Source organism: Eurosta solidaginis, chromosome 1 (assembly GCF_040869045.1).
Source record: "Eurosta solidaginis isolate ZX-2024a chromosome 1, ASM4086904v1, whole genome shotgun sequence".
Lineage (NCBI taxonomy): Eukaryota > Metazoa > Arthropoda > Insecta > Diptera > Tephritidae > Eurosta > Eurosta solidaginis.
In genome coordinates, this window is record NC_090319.1 from 68,465,137 (window position 1) to 68,485,834 (window position 20,698).

Here is a 20,698-nt window from a genome sequence, read left to right on the forward strand (position 1 = left end):
GCAATTCTGCGTCCAGATTTGAATTCAGCGCATCGAAAACCTTTAGGAAACTATGGTCTGGTTTATGGTCAAATTTCTTGTCGGCCTGTGTAATATAAGTATTAATGAATTTTATACCATTTGTCTATGTAAATGTGCCTTAAGATATATAAACCTTCTTTTTTTTTAAATAACAAAATTTTAATAAATGTGAATTTTTGTAACATACTGCAGTTGATTGTTTTTCCGTTGCGCAAAAAAGAATAACAAAACTGAAGAGGGCCATTATAATTTTTACTTCGTTGAATCCTGCCATGAGCTATGTATGAAATTACTCCATGTTGTTGTTGTTGTTGTGGCGATAAGGACCCTCCCCGAATGCCCGGAGGCACTTCCCAAGGCCGTCGGTTCTATGTACCGGAGCGACTCGGGATTTTTCCCGACCAAGGACTGCCATTTCAGTGTAACCCCATTTAATTTGTTGCGTCCCTCCCACAAATTGTCATCCTCTCAGCAGCTCCTTGCAGTGGGACTGCTCCATATTCTCTTGCTCCGGGAAGGTATCGAACCCAATCCGGGTCCGTCTCCTGACCCCGGTCCTGAGAAATGGTTTTGCTGCATCTGCCGGAAAAGAATCTTTTTAGGCCGGTCATACTCTTGTCAGTGTGTCTCGTGTAAGGGATGGTTGCATCGGACAGGTTCTGGGCTAGACCCCAAAACCAGACGTCCACGTAACTTCTATAAATCTTTTGTGGCTCCTTGCTGTTCACGTCCTAGGACGTCCCGTAGTCTGCGCCTTAGCGCGAGCGCTTTCTGCCGACAAAACGTAATGCATTCTACGGTCGACAAAAATAGACGGAGGGCCAACAGACACGCACGTAAACATAAGTTCAGCGCGTCACCAATTACCATCACCGCCAAAGAGGTTGAAGATGCTCCAAAGCATCTTCTTTAAAGCCTAGGGAAAGAGGGTTTCAAATATTTAGCACATGTCTTCAACCTGTCTCTTTCCACCTTTGTCATACCCGAAAAATGGAAAATGGCCAAGGTGGTCCCGCTACTAAAGCCTGGAAACCAGCTAACATAGGAGAGTCATATCGCTCGATATCTCTCCTATCGCCAGTAGCCAAGATGCTTGAAACCATTTTGCTCCCTTCTGAGCAAATTTGCAGCTAGCCTGTCATCAGCATGGCTTTAGAAAACTCCATAGCACCACCACCGCGCTAAATGCCATTATTACCCAGGTAATTGTGGTTTAAATTAGAAGCCCCACCATAGAACAGTACTCGTAGCGCTAGACCTATCAAAAGCTTTTGATACGGTCAACCATGGCACGTTACTGCAAGACTTGGAAGGGCCTACCCTTCCCCCATGTCTTAAAAGGTGGACCGCAAATTATTTGGGTGGTCGGCAGGCATCGGTGCAATTCAGAAACGAAATATCAAAGCCAAGAAGAATTAAACAAGGGGTGCCTCAGGGTGGTGTCCTATTCCCACTTTTGTTTAATTTCTACATATCAAAACTACCTTCGCCACCAGAAGGAGTTACTGTCGTTTCTTACCCCGATGACTGCACAATAATGACCACTGGCCCGGGCCAAAAGATCGATGAGCTTTGCAACAGGATAAACGGCTACCTCCCTGATCTCTCCGGTTTTTTCGCCTCGCCAAACCTGGCATTATCACCGACTAAATCATCCGCGACCCAATTTACAACTTGGACGTCCCAAATGTCGACCATTTTGAACATCCACGTTGATGGCGCTACGCTGGGATTCAAAGGGGTTGTGCAGCGCAATATATAGCTTCTCCAACCCAATTGTCAACCTCACCTTCGAGCGGCGAATCCCGTTTCACTAACAGACGAGGCTCTGGCGACCCCAAGCTCCTCATGGAACTTGGGGGTGGGGAGGGAGGGATGGCCTGAAGGTTCAATTTGGCCATATAAATCGTTCCCGAGATGGTCGGGCCAGCACCTTAATGGTGCTGTGTTACCGGAGCGTATCGGATCTGTATCCGACAAAGGACCATCACATCGATAACACTCCCCAAAGCCTTCGGGGAGTAACCTAATCGCTACAACAACAACAACAACATGGCACTACGCTACCGACTGTCACTCCAATTCATAACAACAACATAACACTCCCCAAGGCCTTTGGGAAGTGTCCTTATCGCAACAACAACAACAACCCCAAAATCTTGGGTGTGACGTTTTATCAGGATCTACATTTTGGTGAGCACGCAGCCGAAATTGTTCCGAAGATCCAGAGCCGTAAAAAAATCCTCAAATCCCTTGCTGGCAGTACTTGGGGAAAAGACAAAGAAACGCTCATTACCACATACAAAGAAATTGGCCAGCCGTTTGCGTGCTACGCGTCCCCTATATGGTCGCCAAGCCTAAAAACTATCCACTGGAAGAAGCTACAGGCCTGCGAAAATACTGCGCTCAGAACCGCCACGGGCTGTCTTCTTATGTCCCCAGAACACCATCTACATAACGAGGCGAGAATACTCTCCATCAGGAAGAGAAATGAGATGCTAACCAAACAGCTTCTGTTGAATACCCAGAAACCTGGGCATCACAACAGACATCTGATTGATGAGCCAGCACCGCCTAGGGACTTAAGGAGTCATCTCCGTAAGTATTTTGAGGAAATACGGCACCTGAGAACTCAGCCGTATGAAGCAAAAAAACACAAGCAGGTCCTTGGTGAACTCCACAAACAGGCGTCGGACCTTTATGCCGGGAATTGCCCGGTGAATCCAGTACTCAGGGAACAGTACCCAAAACTTGCGGAAGAGGAACGCACACTCCCCAGGGAAACGCGAGTCACTCTGGCTCAACTTCGTTCTGGATACTGTAACAGGTTAAACTCTTACATATCCAGAATCAACCCCGACATACAAAATGTATGCCCCGCTTGCAATGTGACCCCACATGACACCAACCATCTCTTTACTTGTAATGTGGAACCAACGCCTCTAACACCCCTTTCATTATGGTCCACCCCTGTCGAAACAGCAAGTTTCCTTGGACTCTCGTTAGAGCACATTGATGACAATTTTTGACCGGTTGCAGCTATTAGGTGGGGCGAAACATTGCTACAACAACAAGGCCCGGAGGAGTGTACGTTCCGGTAACAAGCACCATTAGGGAACTAGCCCAACCACCGAAAGTCCTCTAACGGAAGCCAAGGAAACTGGCAGTCTCAACAGGGGCGGACCATAGGGATATTGGTGTTAGAGGCGTAGGTTACATTCTGTTTGTCAGGGTTGATTCTGGACAAGTAAGAGTTTAACCTTTACAGATCCAGCACGAAGTTTGGCTAGGATGACTCGTGTCTCCCTTGGTAGTGTGCTTTCTTCTGCAAGAGTAGGATAGTGTATATTGATAACAGGGCAAGGCGTTTACTGGATTTCTCCTAGGCCCTCCTTATGCTTGTCTGGAGCAAACGGCTGTATTGGCAGGTGCCGCATCTCATCATAGTTCCCTTAACCCTCTTGGATGCGGGGATAGATCAAACAGTTGTTTTATAGGGTGTCCCGGTTTGTGTGCATTTGGCAAACTGTCTGTGGGTCGCCAGATCCTCGGCTGTTAAAGAAACAGGATTCGCCACGGGTAGGTGAGATTGACAATTGGGTTGGAGAAGCCATATATTGCGCTGAAAACCCCTTGAAAGGGTTGAGCTACACAACCCCTTGAATCAATTGGGTATTTTATACGCCTTTTACAACAGGCATACCTGCCGCGGGTATATTCTAAGCCCTGAACACGATGGGGTGGGTAATAACTGGCATTGTCAGACGGCCAAGATCGCCTAGACGTTTCAGCTCCATTTAAAGAATTGAATATTTCGAGACACCAGCTAAGAGTTCGGACTTATTTGACCAGCTTTGTAACTTTATTTGTTTTTAAATTAAACACAACATGTATACAAATTTTAAGCTCAGACATAAATACATAAATATAATGTTTGTCCAATTTGACATGAATTTTGATGAACTTCACCTTGAATAGTTTATAGTCGAAATTATGCAGATCAGCAAAAAAATTTTCTTTATAAAACCGAACGTAAAAGAGCTTTCACCAATTCAAATATTGCTCAGCATTCTGAGCGTTACCTAAGTGTTATTAGTATTGCGTAGTAAGAAAAAAAAAGAAAATGAAACTTCATAACTTTGTCATAATTTTGGCCATCTACTGTGGTGTGGTATTGGCGGGACCGATTGTGAAAAAGGAGCGAGCTAAAATGCGTAAGTATTGCACAGAGTCGAAATTTCAAGCGTTTACTGTTTTCCTCTGTCTCACTCTCTATGTCTTTTTCTCTTTCTCTCACACATAGCATCATTTGTGAAAACATGCCTTCGCAGTGATCCAAATTTAGATATGTGCGCGCGCAAATCACTACTAGCCTTAAAGGGGCATCTCAAATATGGCATTCCTGAATTGTACATTCCACCCTTAACACCTTTGGTTGTACCCGAAGTTAAAATGGATCAAGACTCTGGCGCTATTTATCTACATTCCATCTTTAAAGATATCACAGTAAATGGTTTGGATGATTTTAAAATCAACGAGCTGCACATTGATCCCGAGAAAATGACAGTAAAGATGTCGCTGAGCTTACCCAAAGTTAGAATGGTTGCAAAATATGCAATGGATGGCAAAATCATGATGATGCCTCTTGTAGGCGAGGGTGATTTTAAAGCAAATCTGAGTAAGTGTGGCTATGTAGTGAAGTGATTTCCATTAATAGACCTTTGTTTTTAGCCAATGTTGAACTTGATACGCTAATTACCGCCGTACATTACAAAAGACATGACCGTCTGTATGCCAAAGTGAAGGATGTTAATATCAAGTATACGCTTGGAGACGTCAAAGTTCATCTGAGCAATCTCTTTAATGGTGATAAAGCTTTGGGCGATCGTATGAATGCATTTTTAAATGAGAATTGGAATTCTCTATCGAATGAGTTGAGTCCATTAATGGAGGATGCGATAGCGAATATTGTACGCTCTTCAGCCGTGAAGTTATTCGATACTTACAGCATTGATGATTTGTTGCCCGAATGATTTTGAAAAATAAATTAAAAAGGTTCCATTTTTTAATTATGACTTTTGAAATAATAATCGGCATCTCGCTCCGGGAGTTTACCCGGTGTCTGCGTTGGGCTTGTTCTTTCTTTAATACTATAAACTTGTGCAGTCTATGTGAGGCCCTCACGGATCAGCCCGTTCAATCTTCAACCTATTTCTTTAATTTAGAAGGTATTGCACTACCAGATTTAAATAAGACGAAAGCCTGCGTAGTTTCCTATGACCATGTTATATTATTTGTGTAGCGTCAAAAACAATTCACAAAGCTTTTGGCTAAGTATAAACCCAGAGCAACAAGAGCTGTTGGTGGAAGAGAGACTTTGTCGCCAAGTATTGGCGTTCACGTCTGTAGACGAACGTCTCGCTGCTATCCGAATAAAAGCAAAAATTTTGAATATATCATTCATCTGCGCCCATGCACCGACAGAGGAGAAAGACGATGAGCTGAAAGACGCTTTTTATGAACAATTAGAACGCACATACGAGCGCTGCCCCCGCCATGATATAAAAGTCGTGCTTGGCGACTTTAACGCCACGGTGGGAAAAGAAGGTGTTTTTGGCCCCACAGTCGGAAAGTTGAGCATACACAATGAGACTTTTCCTAATGGACTGAGGCTGATTGACTTTGCTGGTGCTCGAAACATGGTCATATCCAGCACGAGGTTGATGCATAAAACGATATATCAAGCCACATGGCTGTCCCCTGATCGAAATACTCGCAATCAGATCGACCACGTTGTGATAGACGGCATGCCACCAGTGTTTTAAATGTGCACACGATCCGATACCTAACATCGACTCGGTCCATTATCTTGTCGCAGCCAAAATACGCACCCGTCCCTGCGCGGCTAAAACTAAGGAACAAAAAACACAAGGAAAGGTATACACAAAACAAGGAAGGAAAAGCTGCAATCGCAACAGACTTCCAATGATTTCGCAACTCGACTCTCACACCTGCACTCTGAGAGCACAACTCAACCCGACGGAATGCAGGAGCAGTGGGAGCATATCTCCAAAGCACTTCGTACTGCCGCCGAGGAAAAAATTGGTTACCGGCGACCAAGGAAAAATTACTAGTACGATGAAGAATGCCGCATTGCAACCGAAAGAAAGGACGTTGCCTATACGCTTCCCAAGGCAGCGGGTTCCATGTACCGGAGCGACTCGGGATTTTTCCCGACCAAGGGCTGTCATTTCAGTGTAACCCCATTTAATTTGTTGCATCGGTCGCACCTATTGGATGGGGGGGAAGCACTGCTACAACAATAACAACAAGGCTGCCTACAGGGCTACGTTAAAAGCGAGCGCAACAAAAGGAGTGTGTGAACGCTATCGCGAGTTGAAAAGGGAAGCGAGGCGCCTTTTCAGGAAGAAAAAGCGGAGGCAGGAAGGAGGAGCTTGAGCTGTTAGACACCAGGAATAACGCGCAAAAATTTTACCTAAAAATTCGGCAACATACGGAAGGTTTTAAGACCGGGGCAAACTCTTGTAAGAACGAAAACAGCGACCTTGTAACTGATGTTCAGAAAGTACTTATATTATGGAGGGAACACTTCTTTTCGGTTCTAAATGGAGACAGCAATTTACAGGGTTGACGAACCCGGTCCCGCAATGGATGATGATGGTATAAATGTCCCCCACCCGATTATGACGAAGTCACAATAGCAATAATCAGATTAAAAAACAACAAGGCCGCGGGCGCTGATGGACTGCCTGCGGAGCTATTCAAATACGGCGGCGATGAGTTGGTAAGGCGCATGCATCAGCTTCTTCGCAAATTATGGTGGGACGAGTGCATGCCCGACAATTGGAATCTAAGTGTTCTTTGTCCAGTCCACAAAAAAAGGGGATACTGCAAATTGCGCCAACTATCACGGAATCAGCATTGTTAATATCGCATATAAGGTCTTGTCAAGTGCATTGTACGAAGGTTTGAAGCCCACCGTGAATCGGCTGATTGGGCCTTATCAGTGCGGCTTCAGACCTGGTAAATCTACCAACGACCAGATTTTCACAATGCGCCAAATCTTGCAAAAAACTCGCGAAAAAATAATCGACACACATCATCTCTTCGTCGATTTCAAAGCCGCCTTCGACAGCACGAAAAGGAGCTACCTATATGCCGCTATGTCTGAATTGGGTTTCGCCGGATGTACAAAATGGCGTTGAGCAACACCATCAGTTCAGTCAGAATTGTGAAGGACCTCTCCGAGCCGTTCGAAACTAAACGAGGTTTCAGACAGGGTGATCCCCTATCGTGCGATTTCTTTAATTTGATGCTGGAGAAAATTATACTAGGTGCAGAACTTAACCGCACTGGAACAATATTCTATAAAAGCATGCAATTACTGGCATATGCTGATGACATTGATATCATCGGCCTAAACAGCCGCGCCGTTAGTTATGCTTATTTCAAACTGGAAAAAGAAGCGGTAAAGATGGGTTTGATGGTGAATGGGGACAAAACGAAGTACCTGCTGTCATCGATCAAAGAGTCAAAGCATATGCGCCTTGGCAACCACGCTACTGTTGGCAGCCATAATTTCGAAATAGTAAAATACTTCGTTTATTTGGGAACCAGAGTTAACACAAACAGCAACATCAGCTCTGAAATCCAGCGAAGCAATAATGCTACTTTGGACTAGGTATGCAATTGATAATCACACCCCACAAGTCACTTATCGTACCCGTCCTGCTATATGGTGCAGAAGCATGGACCATGACAACATAAGATGAAGCGGCTCTGGAAGTGTTCGAGAGAAAAGTTTCTTGAAAGATTTATGGACCTCTATGCGTTGGCGATGGCGAGTACGGAGGAAGATTTAAGGATGAGCTGTACGAGCTTTACGCAGACATCAACATAGTCCAGCGAATTAAAACGTAGCGGCTGCGCTGGCTAGGCCATGTTATGCGAATGAAAGATTACGCTCCGGCCAAGAAAGTGTTCTTAAAAGTACCCCTTGGGGTTACCCACGGTCAGGGTTGTTAAACGCCTTCAGAATGAAATATATTTATCCGACCGTGTATGCATTTTTGAATACCGTTTCTATTGAAACCTGCCTGCATTAGAAAAATAAACATCGATCTCAACTGCTTGGTCAGAGTTATTGCACAGTGTTGGAAAATGCGCCAATTTTATATGAAATTGTACTTAAAGCAAATCTAATTGAGGCAATCTTACTATAAACTTAAGCATTTATTTACTTAAAAGTATGTACATATACTATACATATATACAAAGAAATGTACTCTTAACATACATATAATCACAGTAGCCACAGTTTAAGTGGCATTTTTGAGAATACATTATTCCATAGACCATGGAAAATATCAGCCAGACCCAATTCCAAATCAGGTCGTAATTCGGCAATCACATCCTTTGCATTTTGGTTCAGAAAATTGTTAATAGAAGCTGCCAGTATTTCGTTGCCATTAAAGAGATCACTCAATTGTATACGCATGCCGCCAACAAGGAATGTCACCTTCATCTCATCGATCCGAATGACTTCCTGCATTGAAGAAAATAGAAGCGAAGTTAACATCAAAACCATTAATAGTTAAAATGAGCCAAAATCTTAAGTTCGTCACACGCACACACCTCCGGTTCCTTAGTCAAATGTATTTTTGTATAGACCGCTGTTTTTACATCCTTCAATGCCATACGCACATCACCGTTGCCTATAAGCGGCAACAACAATATATTACCCTTTAAATTGTATTTGGCGCGTATTCGTAGTAACGGTATGTCGAGCTCGAAACTCATTAACATCTTATCAAGATCTAGACTAAATAGAGATAGAAATTAGATAGTAAAAAAAGAAAATTAATAGCATATACATATGGGGTATTCCATCCCATTTCGACCAATTTTGAACCCGACCCCTTTAGAATTGGCTGAAAGTTTTTCTTCTTTTTCTAGCTTACGAAAGACGTTTTTCAGAAGTTTTTCAAATTTTTTCATCCAACTCAAAAAAAATTATGAATTTAAAAAAAACACCGTTTTTGTTTTCAAAATGCTATAACTTTTTCAAAAATTGACCGTTTGGGATCTTTTTTTTTTAAATTTGCTTTTAAATGTACTTTTCGGAAAAAATTCAAAAACATTTTTAAAGTTTTTTTTTTTTTTTTTGTAATTTTTCAGTTTTTGGAAATTTTTCGAATTTCGCCCATTTTTTTTTTTTTTTTTTTCATAAAAAACTTCAATCAATTCTGCAATCATCCCTACTAATCCCGGAGTGGGCCGAGAATTTTTTTTTTTTATTTAATTGAAAAAAAAATTTTTAATTTTTTCCGAAAAGTACATTTAAAAACATATTTAAAAAAAATAAAAATGATCCCAAACGGTCAAGTTTTGAAAAAGTTATAGCATTTTGAAAAAAACATCGTTTTTTTTTCAAAATATTTAAAACTTATTTTGAGTTGGAAAACGGTGTTTTTTTCAAAATGCTATAACTTTTTCAAAAATTGACCGTTTGGGATCATTTTTTTTTTTTAATATTTTTTTAAATGTACTTTTCGGAAAAAATACAAAAAAATTTTAAAGTTTTTTTTTCAATTAAATAAAAAAAAATTCTCGGCCCACTACGGGATTAGTGGGGATGATTGCAGAATTGATTGAAGTCTTTTATGAGAAAAAAGGGGCGAATCTCGAAAAACTGAAAAATTACAAAAAAAAACCTTAAAAATATTTTTTGAATTTTTTCCGAAAAGTACATTTAAAAGCAAATTTAAAAAAAAAAAGATCCCAAACGGTCAATTTTTGAAAAAGTTATAGCATTTTGAAAACAAAAACGGTGTTTTTTTAAAAATTCATAATTTTTTTGAGTTGGATGAAAAAATTTGAAAAACTTCTGAAAAACGTCTTTCGTAAGCTAGAAAAAGAAGAAAAACTTTCAGCCAATTCTAAAGGGGTCGGGTTCAAAATTGGTCGAAATGGTATGGAATACCCCATATATTCATTCTTAAATAGTTTTCTGCTTTTTCTAACTTACTTGGCTCGACGCACGGTAGCATTTGATGGCCCTCGTATGATCAGGTTTTGAAAACCACCCGATAAAACTAAATTGCCGCTACCTTTCGACACAGACACTTGATCGATGTGTAATGGTTCGAAACTGCTTACACCAATCTCTGGTATGCCTGCTGCAAAGGCAGGAAAGCAGCCTTCAAATAGGCGTCGAAAACATTTGTCCTCATTGGGATTGGAGCGTTTGCACGTTTGTAGCCATTTTGCTATTTTAAGGGAAATTAAATATTAGTACTGCATTAAATTTGTGCTATAGTAATGTAGACTAGTCTAGTTGGAAAATAATGTTTATCCCTAAATTTGGATCTACATACGATCTAGTAATTTGTCGACGCAAGAATAAATTGAGGGCATCAGTTGTTCAGAAACTTTACTAGCCGCTCTAAAACTTAGCCTACTTCGTCATGTTTTGGCAATTGAATTCCATTTTTCTGTAGAGGTAGTTTATGTTGTTGTTGTTGTATTAATGATAAAGACATTACCCGAAGGTTTTGGTGAGTATTATCGATGTTGATTGTCCTTTGACGGATATAGATTCCGTACGTTCCGGTAACAAGCACTATTGAGTTATAGCCCAACCATCTCGGGAACGATTAATATAACATTACATTAAACCTTCTAGGCCAACCCGCCTATTCATATTTGTAACAGAATTCTCCTCGCGTAGATGAGGTTGACAATTGGATCACGGAAGCTCTGAAGCTTTATATTGCGCTTATTAACCCCTTAAACCCTCAGTGTATCGTGACATTTAAAGTTCAAGTCGCACCGTTCTCTTAAAAATATGAAAGCAGTTATATTTTCCAAAACGTAGTGTTGTGCCATTCCCTTGGTGTGACCAATTGGCGTCAGTTAACCCAACAAAGAAGCGACTGACAAGCCTTGTTGGATGGCAGTAGCCATTGTACCGAGGCGTGATTCCCTTTAAAGTTTAACCAAATTAGATAATTGCAAAATATTAGCAAACAGTTAAAATGTTCAAATTATTTAAGCCGCAGTGTTGCGTGATTCTAAATCCTTTTTGATTTAAAATCCACCTTTAAATCATGATTCAAACTTAACGTGGTTTGATTCTTCAGCGGCCCCCGTGGTGTAGTGGTAGCGTAGTCCGCTTACATCTCCGAAGATCCTGGGTTCAATTCCCGACAAAAGCAACATCAAAAATTTGAACAAATTTTTTTCAATAGGAAGAAAGTTTTCCTATGCGGGTTCGCCCTTCGGCAGTAACTTGGCGAACACTCCAAAAGTATTTCTGCCCCACAAGTATAGGGAAAAGTAGGTCAGCTGGTACATAGTCCTCAATAACTCAGTAAGACTAATTACAACCAGAGGGCGCCAGGCATTCATGCCATGAGCACGGTTCGGATAACACTGAGAATAACGGGTTTTATCGAGTTATCCTCTCCTCATCCCCAATATTAAGTAAAAGGAATCATGAGACACCGTATGCAGGGTGTACCCAAGGTCGGTTTTGTGCTACAATAGCCCCTGTTCCATGAAAAAAATTGGCACTGAATCAAACAGGTAAGGGGTACCGATGGGAACTGCGAATAAAAGGGAAATCAGGTTTTAGTGGGGTGAGAAAGGTCGCCGCCTGAGTTCGCCTTTGAAGCTTTGTCAGGTGTCACAACCGGCTGGTATCTCAATTGTGATATTTTCCTGGAAAAGACCATCAACATCGATACAACTTCCCAAAACCTTCGGTGAGTCTTCTTATCGCTATAAGGAGAAAAAACGAAGCAGTCAAGCACTCGCTACTTGATTGCTTTGAACGCGGCAGCAAAAAATTAAAAAAAAAAAACAAGTAAGGAAGACTAAGTTCGGGTGTAACCGAACATTACATACTCAGCTGAGAGCTTTGGAGACAAAATAAGGGGAAATCACCAAAATGAACCTAGGGTAATCCTGGAATGTGTTTGTATGACATGGGTTTCAAATGGAAGGTATTAAAGAGTATTTTAAAGGAGAGTGCGCCATAGTTCTATAGGTGGACGCAATTTCAGGATATCGCCATAAAGGTGGACCGGGGGTGACTCTAGAATGTGTGTTGTACGATATGGGTATCAAATTAAAGGTATTAATGAGGGTTTTAAAAGGGAGTATCCCTTAGTTGTATATGTGAAGGCGTTTTCGAGATATCGACCAAAATCTGGACCAGGGTGACCCAGAACATCTTCTGTCGGGTACCGTTAATTTATTTATATATGTAATGCCACGAACAGTATTCCTGTCAAGAGTCCAAGGGCTTTTGATTTCGCCCTGCAGAAATTTTCATTTTCTTCTACTTAATATGGTAGGTGTCACACCCATTTTACAAAGTTTTTTTCTAAAGTTATATTTTGCGTCAATAAACTAATCCAATTACCATGTTTCATCTCTTTTTTCATGTTTGGTACAGGATTATGGCATTTTTATCATGTTTCGTAATTTTCGATATCGCAAAAGTGGGCGTGGTCATAGTCGGATTTCGGCCATTTTGTATACCAATACAAAGTGAGTTTAAATAAGTATGTGAACTGAGTTTAGCAAAGATATAGCGATTTTTGTTCAAGTTATTGTGTTAACGGCCGAGCGGAAGCACATACGTCGACTGTGTATAAAAACTCGGCGTGGCTTCAACCGATTTCGCCCATTTTCACAGAAAAAAATTATCGTCATAGAGTCTATGCACCTACCAAGGATTGGCAAACTTTTGTTCGACGTATTCTAGACGAATTAAATGAAAAAGGGCGGAGCCACGCCCATTTTGAACTTTTCTTTTATTTTTGTATTTTGTTGCACCACATCATTACTGGAGTTGAATGTTGGCATAATTTACGTATATACTGTAAAGCTTTTAAATTTTTTGTTAAAATTTGACTCAAAAAAAAAAATTTTTTTTAAAAGTGGGCGTGTTCGTCATCCGATTTTGCTAATTTTTATTTAGCACAGATATAGTAATAGGAGTAACGTGCGTGCCAAATTTCATCATCATATGTTCAACGACTGGGAAATTACAGCTTGCAAAACTTTTAAATTACCTTCTTTTAAAAGTGGGCGGTGCCACGACCATTGTCCAAATATTTACTAATTTTCTATTTTGCGTCATAAGTTCAACGCACCTACCTAGTTTCATCGCTTTATCCGTCTTTGGTAATGAATTATCGCACTTTTTCGGTTTTTCGAAATTTTCGATATCGAAAAAGTGGGCGTGGCGGTAGTCCGATTTCGTTCATTTTAAATAACGATCTGAGAAGAGCGCCCAGAAACCTACATACCAAATTTCATCAAGATACCTCAAAATTTACTCAAGTTATCGTGTTTACAGACGGACGGCCACTTGAGCTTATGTCACCCCACCATCAAATTATTGCATTTTCATCGGTCCTTAATACGTGTGCAAGGTAGGTAGGTTGAACTGGCCGGTCCATGAGGACCCCACATAGACTGATTGAGTCCGTAGTGTTACCAGAAGTTTGTTTAAACGACCAAACTGAAAAACCCTACCAAAAACCAGGACCTATGTTATAAAATAACTCCGTCCTCTTGGAAAATACTAGAAGCTTCCTAGGACTTAAGCCACTTGCTGCTTCTAGATCTGACAGCTGTATCACTCCTAATAGCTGGAGTCTTAGCCTGGCAAGTGCAGGGCACGAGCACAGAACGTGCTCGATCGTTTCCTACTCCAACCCGCACTTCCTACATCTGCTACCACTGGCCAAGCCTAGTTTAAAGGCATGTGATGCCAGAAGGCAGTGTCCAGTCAGAATACCCGTCATGAGTCTACAGTCCTCTCTTTTTAATGATAGGAGCAACTGTGTTAGCCTAAGGTTGTAAGACCTACACATAATCTTCGACACTTTACCGCCCCGCGCTTGAACCCACGCCTTTCCCGCTTGGTCGATCATGTGCACCTCTCGCCTTCGCTTAATCTCGCCCAATCTAATTGGGACATCTACGGAGCAAGCTTCAAGGGATGCGCCCGTTTTAGCTAGTTCGTTCGCTTTTTCATTCACATATATTCCCATATGCCCTGGGACCCAATATAGATATATGCTTCTCCCTGTCCCGATTCTCTCCAGAGACTGCTTACACTCTAACACGCATTTAGATGCTGTGCTATGCGAGATTATTGCTTTAATTGCTGCTTGACTGTCAATATAAAAGTTAACACGGTTGCAGCTTAAGCTATTCTCTTCCAGGGTTTCTACTGCTTTGGTTACGGCTAAAATTTCCGCTTGGAAAACGCTACAGTAATCCGGCAGCCTGTAGGATCTGCTTATTTCCGGATCATCGCAGTCTACAGCAGACCCTACTCCTTCCACTACTTTGGAACCATCGGTGTACACATGTATCGCCTCGTCCGCCATTTGCGCACCCTTGCGCCAACCGTCCACCTCTATTGTGGCCTTAAGATCTCCCTCGAAGCGCAGATAGGGAATCATGTAGTCTGTTCGTCTTGTGATTGATGACGCTATACTACTATGGCCATATGGTCGGCGCTCAAGCTGCCCCGAAGCACCGAGCCTGGTTGCGGTCGTTAACGCTTTGTTCTTTGCTACCAGGTCTACAGGTGGGATGTGCAAAATGGCATACAGTGCAGCCGTCGAGGTTGTTTTCAGGGCTCCCGTAATGCTAAGCATCGATAGGCTGCATACCCCCTCTAATTTTTTGAGGTATGTTGTTTTTTGTGTGGCTTTCCACCAAACAAGAACTCCATAGTATAGAATAGGGCTTACAATCGCTGTAAAAACCCAATGAGAAATAGAGGGCGATAGGCCCCACGTACACCCCAGCATTCTTTTACATGCGTAGAGTGCCGTTGAGGCCTTCTTGACCCTCTTCTCCACGTTGAGCTTCCATGACAGCTTACTGTCTAGGATGATTCCCAAATATTTTGTGCAAGGTTTCTCCTGTAAGGTCACCCCTCTTAACTTAGGCCTGGTCCAATTTGGGACCTTGTCACTCTTTGTAAACAAGACCATATCCGTCTTCTCCGCATTGACTTTCAACCCGACATTAGATGCCCAGGTATGAATATCGCAAGTGCCCGATCCATCAAAGAACTAATCGTTGGAAGGCACTTTCCACTTATGACAATTGCAACTTCATCTGCGTAAGCCGTAAGTTTTACGGGTCCCTCATCGAATTGTGTGAGCAGTTGGTTGATGACCAGCGTCCACAGCAGAGGTGATAGCACCCCTCCCTGCGGCGTGCCCCTGCCCACTGATTTCGTGGCCTCGTACAATCCCCATTGTGATGCAATCTTTCTGCAATTTAACATGCAGCCGATCCATCTGATTAAGGCAGGATGTACATTAATGTAATTAAGACCATCCATAATCGCCCATTTTGCAACATTATTGAAAGCCCCGGCAATGTCTAAGAAGACTCCTAGAGCATACTCCTTATATTCCAGGGATTTCTCTATGCTTATTACCACCCTATGCAATGCGGTGTCTACCGACTTGCCTTTGGTGTACGCATGCTGTGTTGTGGAGAGCAGCTTTTCATCCACGTTGGACTTTATGTACACATCTATCAGCCTCTCAAAGGTTTTGAGCAGAAATGATGTTAAGCTAATGGGTCTATAGTCTTTGGAATACATGTGACCGATCTTCCCCGCCTTTGGTAGAAAAGCTACACGAGCAGTTCTCCAAGAGTGCGGTACATGATTCAGTCGTATGCACCCATCGAATATTATTTTAAGCCATTCCACGACCGCCCTACTTGAGACTTGTAGCATGGCCGGGAATATACCATCTGGGTCCGGCGATTTAAACTTAGAAAACGTCTTCACTGCCCACTCGATCTTGGTATCGGTCACCAAGCCCGGCACGTGTGCAAAGTTTCAAATTAATCAAACTTCTGGAAGTTGGGGAGAATTATGTTCAACGTGTGGAAAGTTCAATTAATTTTACGTGCGCAAAGCTTCAATTAAACTTACGGCTATTTGTTGTGGTCATAAGGTCAATAGACCTTATGTTCATTGATATTATAACACTTTAAAACTTCGTCGGTTTAAACAATTTTTCAAACACTTATTTCGAAACCTCTTAATTTACTACCGCGCTTTTTAATTTGATTCTACTTAAATTTCAAACTTACTTAAACAATAAGTCAAAATCGTTAAAAAAGAAAACAAAAAAAGTTGAAACAAATCTAAAAGAAAAAACTTCTGGTTTTATAACGAAACCATAAAGTTTAATTATTCGAAAAATTTAAAATTGTCTACCTTTCTGAAATGAAAAATGAAAAACTTTATTTGTGAAAAGTATTGCAAATTATAGGTTCTTTTTCACATTTTTTTTTTGTACGCATGAAATGTTAAGGTAAAGTTTGTAATAGCGATGTGCTAGTTGAATAAGTAGAACGCACAACTGTGATCCAGACGGATTCATACTTTTTTGAAGTACAATCGTAGGCTTTTTTAGTTTAAAACTCAAACAAAATTTTTCGCACTCATGTTCACGAAATTTCAAACCAAATTCGATTTGATCATATACATATATATGTAGTACAAAAAAGTTGCAATTGGAGGCTCGAACTTTCAAACGTGCAGTGAGAAAAACTGCTCAATTAACTATACATTTTTCTTAGAGTCTCCTTATTTCGATTGTTGAGTGGAATATCACTTTATCTCGGCTGCCGTTTCGAAGGCGCTCTATTTCAGAAATCTTTTGTATAACGCCATGTATTAGAATTTGTTTTAAAAGTACCCCATGATTCAATCACAAGAGGTTTGCTCGGCTGACTAATCTTTTGACAATTACAGCCATTTTGCTCCCCAATCGAATTGACATCCGTTAACTCTGTTGTTTCTTTGCGCTTTTTCGAAAATTATTAGGACGGGACGTACATGTTTTATGCCGACGCCAAACGGCATCTGCAAGGCAGATGAGTTTTCACTGAGAGCTTCTCATGGCAGAAATACATTTGCCAAATACTGCCGAGGAGCGACCCCGCTTAGAAAAATTTTCTTCTAATTGAAAAACCTTATTTCTAAAATTTTGATGTTGCTTTGTCCAGGGTGTGAACCCAAGGCATACGGTGTGGTAGGCGGACCACGCTACCATCTCACCACGGTGGCCGCCAAATTAATTATCACTACTAATAAACTACTAAAGGTAATTTCTACTACACTTTTCGATGAAGGAGAGTGAATTATTCCCCGTTTTCCTTACTTCGTAAAAGCAGGCCATCAAAGCTTTGTCATCATTGGAGAACAAACCTTTAGTAATTGAATCATGAAGCAGCCTATCTGTGCTCAAATTCAATACATTTTGACATTATCTGTGGCGCTTATGACAAAATTTCTGAGATAGGGCATTCTTCGATCAAATTTTGTGATAGGGCGTTTTTGCAACCAGTTTTGAAGTAGGGCGTTATTCAAACGTTTTCTGATATAGGGCATTTTCGAAGCGGCAGCCGAGTTAGGGTGATGTTACACTCAGCAGTCGTATTCCACTTTGGCTAAATATTTGTAGTTAGCAAAACAATTAAAAAGTTTTCAATAAAGTGATACAATTATAAAAAATACTACCTATTCCTTTTCAATCGATAATAGTGCCAACATTTGGTGCACATTTATTTCATGTCAAGATTTTTGATGAAGTTGAATTGGCACTTAACAGGCTTAACTTGAGTTCAACGGTAATTTAAACATAGTCTGTAACTTGGGGTAGTCAGCATAAATATTGCACATTCACATTTCCAGGTTAAATGCTCGCAGGACATGTTTGTTTTATTAAAGTCACATGCATAGTACAGGTTTACAAGTATGATATGTATGAGAAGGAAACAATTCCTTTCTCTTTCTAATACACTGCCGTTTGACACTTCGGTCAGTGTCAAACTAGTGTGGAACTCAGTGGAACCTGCTTGGAACATGCATTTGACACTGAACGAAGTGTCAAAATTACCGGGGTTGCTGTCGTGGAAAGCGACGCAGGGAAACAAAAAAAGGAGCGGAATGTAAGATATGGGTTGCCGTGAAGGTAACATTTTTTTACGAATTTAGTATGAAAATGTATTGCACCTATTTATATGCGTCCTACAGAAAATTATACAAAAGTCTTGAATTGGGGTATCTGAAGACGCGTAGTTATTCCAGCATTAGGAATACAAACACGAGTGCTTAGTTTTTCTACCCGTTCAAAAGTTCTCTGCGAAAAACAGTTTGAAACCGAGGTCGACTGCAATAACCCGTCCAAAAATGTGGAAAGAGAAATAAAAAGACGCGTTTTGTCCTGTTATCAATAGTTCAAAGGCGAAAAAGTATTGGAATTATTGGAAGCGAGGCAAAAACGCGTCTATTAATACCTCCCTCGAAGGTTTTGGTCGTGTTTTAGCAATCGTCCCCGGTAATAAAGTATCACAATTTGTTAATTAAAATTGTCCAAAACATATGGATTTTAAAGAGAGATGTAATTAAGTGCTCATTTGAAAGTAAATAAGGATATTTCTTTGTAATTTTGCAATAAAAATTTTACAGTTTTCGTTAGCAGCTACTACACTTTTCTTGTACCTAAGAAGTACAACAGTGCCAAATAGCATCCACACAGAAAACGAACAAGAACAAACATTGTATCAGGTGAGCGTGGTTGTGTATGTGCGTGCTGGTACATATCCTACTTCTAGACCTGTACTATGGTCACATGAGATCTACAGTCTTCTTATTGAAACAAAGAAACTTTAAGCCACGTCACATCAACAAATTTTCATATAGATGCGTTCCACTCAGTCTTATGCATTATGAGTAGATTGCACCTATTTTTGTGGGGAACAGGATAACGAGCGATACTGGCGCCATCTGATAATGAAAAGTAACTCCCAAATTTTTTGGCAAGCAAATCATAAGAAGAAGAATTTGACATTTGCTTTGGCTAAGGGTGATTGCACACTTTGCAAGTGAAATTACTTTTCCACTCGTTGGTAACTTTTTTAACATATTTCGCAATTAAAACTGCAATATAACAAATGAATATGACACAAAATTTGTTAGCAAGTATTATTCTTGTATAGTGAGAATGCTTATAACAGTGATTCGCCAATCTTTGTACGTGAATGGCCAAGGCGCAATAAACTTTAATTGCCAAGTCTGAAGTTTCTTCATATTTACAAACGCAACATCTTGGTTGATTGTGACGATGTTATAGGTCCGACACATAAGCAGTTTTTCATATAGATGAGTTTAACACAAGCTTATGCATTATGAGTAGATTGCACGTATTTTTATTGAGAACGGTAGAATGGGCGACACTGGCGCCATCTGATAATGAAAAGTAGCCAACTCCCCATTTTTGTTCCAAGCTAATCATAAGAAGAAGAATTTGACATTTGCTTTGGCTAAGGGTGTTGGCACACTTTGCAAGTGAAATTATTTTTTCTACTGGTTGGTAAATTTTGTAACATTTTTCACAATTAAAAACTGCAATATAACAATCGAATACTACACAAAATATGGTAGCAAGTATTTTTGTTGTATAGGGAGTATGTTTACCACAGTGCTTCGCCAAATTTTGTATGTGAGTGGGCAAGGCGTAATAAACTTCAATTGCCAAGTCTGAAGTTCCTTCATATTTACAAACGCAACATCTTGGTTGATTTTGGCGATGTTATTGCATTGCATAAGCTTGTGTTAAACTCATCTATGTATATGAAAAATTTCATTACACTTCTATAGCGACTTGCTTTCAGTAAAAAAATTTATTTCCTTACGTCGTTCCTGCAGTTGTGGTGCATTGTTAATTATTTCGCGGGTATATGCAGCGACAGCTTGTAAAACACATATCACAATTAAAATAGTATATAAACTGTTAACGATTTTCCAACTACTGTTATGGTATAACATTTTTTTTTTTGGATATGTTCCTTTTATTAATTTAATTGGTTTTGTTTTAAAAATTTGTTCTGTGACCAGTTAATTGATATTTAACAATTTGTATAACTTATACTTCGATTACGTAACCTTTAATTGCTTCAGATTGTAAATTTGTTCACTTATATTTATGTTTGTATCCTTTTTAATTATCCAGTGTTGGGGTTGGCGAATTTCGCGCGCGCTTGTCTATTTTATGTAACACAGCCACAACCGTTAAGCACGACAACTCGCAGCGAAATGTTACACAGCATTGATGACCACTTTGAAGCAAGTCTTCAAAAACGGCTTGTCGAAAACACAAACCATAAAAATATTTTTGTTTTTGTTGTACTGTAAATACTTTCGTTGTGTTGTAACAAAATTTAAGTTGTAAGCAATCGCTGCCAGCATCGCCTTTACGAAGATTAGCGGTCCATGCAGTTTTCGTCATGTCGTGTGTTTATTTGCATTCAATATACAAGTTGTGGGTAACAAAAAAAAAAAAAGAAAACAAAAACAAATGTAAACATGTCTTTGGACTATCCGGTATTAAAATAATGATATATGTCATGGTTGTTCGACCACTTTCCGCATTTACAAATTTTGCAATTATTTGGCTTTTGGGTTGATATATTTTTCTTGTTTGTTATGGGGTATACAGATCGATGCACAAAATTTCTGCATGACGAATTTTTCGTCATACTTTTTCGCTTGTATATATTTAGTATGTACGACTGCTAATCCTCAATATTA

General features: G+C 40.4%; 2 protein-coding genes across 2 annotated transcripts; one reads left to right on the forward strand and one right to left on the reverse strand.

Annotated features, from left to right (window-relative positions):
- The first annotated feature begins 4,066 nt into the window (after positions 1-4,066).
- On the forward strand, positions 4,067-5,090 carry Jhbp5 (Juvenile hormone binding protein 5). The gene is made up of 3 exons (XM_067757929.1): positions 4,067-4,235; positions 4,325-4,699; positions 4,753-5,090. Exons 1-3 carry the CDS (start codon positions 4,145-4,147, stop codon positions 5,052-5,054), a joined length of 768 nt encoding a protein of 255 aa, XP_067614030.1. The 5' UTR covers positions 4,067-4,144; the 3' UTR covers positions 5,055-5,090.
- A 2,719-nt stretch (positions 5,091-7,809) lies between these two features.
- On the reverse strand, positions 7,810-20,224 carry Jhbp4 (Juvenile hormone binding protein 4). The gene is made up of 4 exons (XM_067771673.1): positions 19,804-20,224; positions 10,070-10,310; positions 8,677-8,863; positions 7,810-8,587 (listed from the first exon to the last, which is right to left on the reverse strand). Exons 1-4 carry the CDS (start codon positions 19,934-19,936, stop codon positions 8,345-8,347), a joined length of 804 nt encoding a protein of 267 aa, XP_067627774.1. The 5' UTR covers positions 19,937-20,224; the 3' UTR covers positions 7,810-8,344.
- Positions 20,225-20,698: the final 474 nt, after the last annotated feature.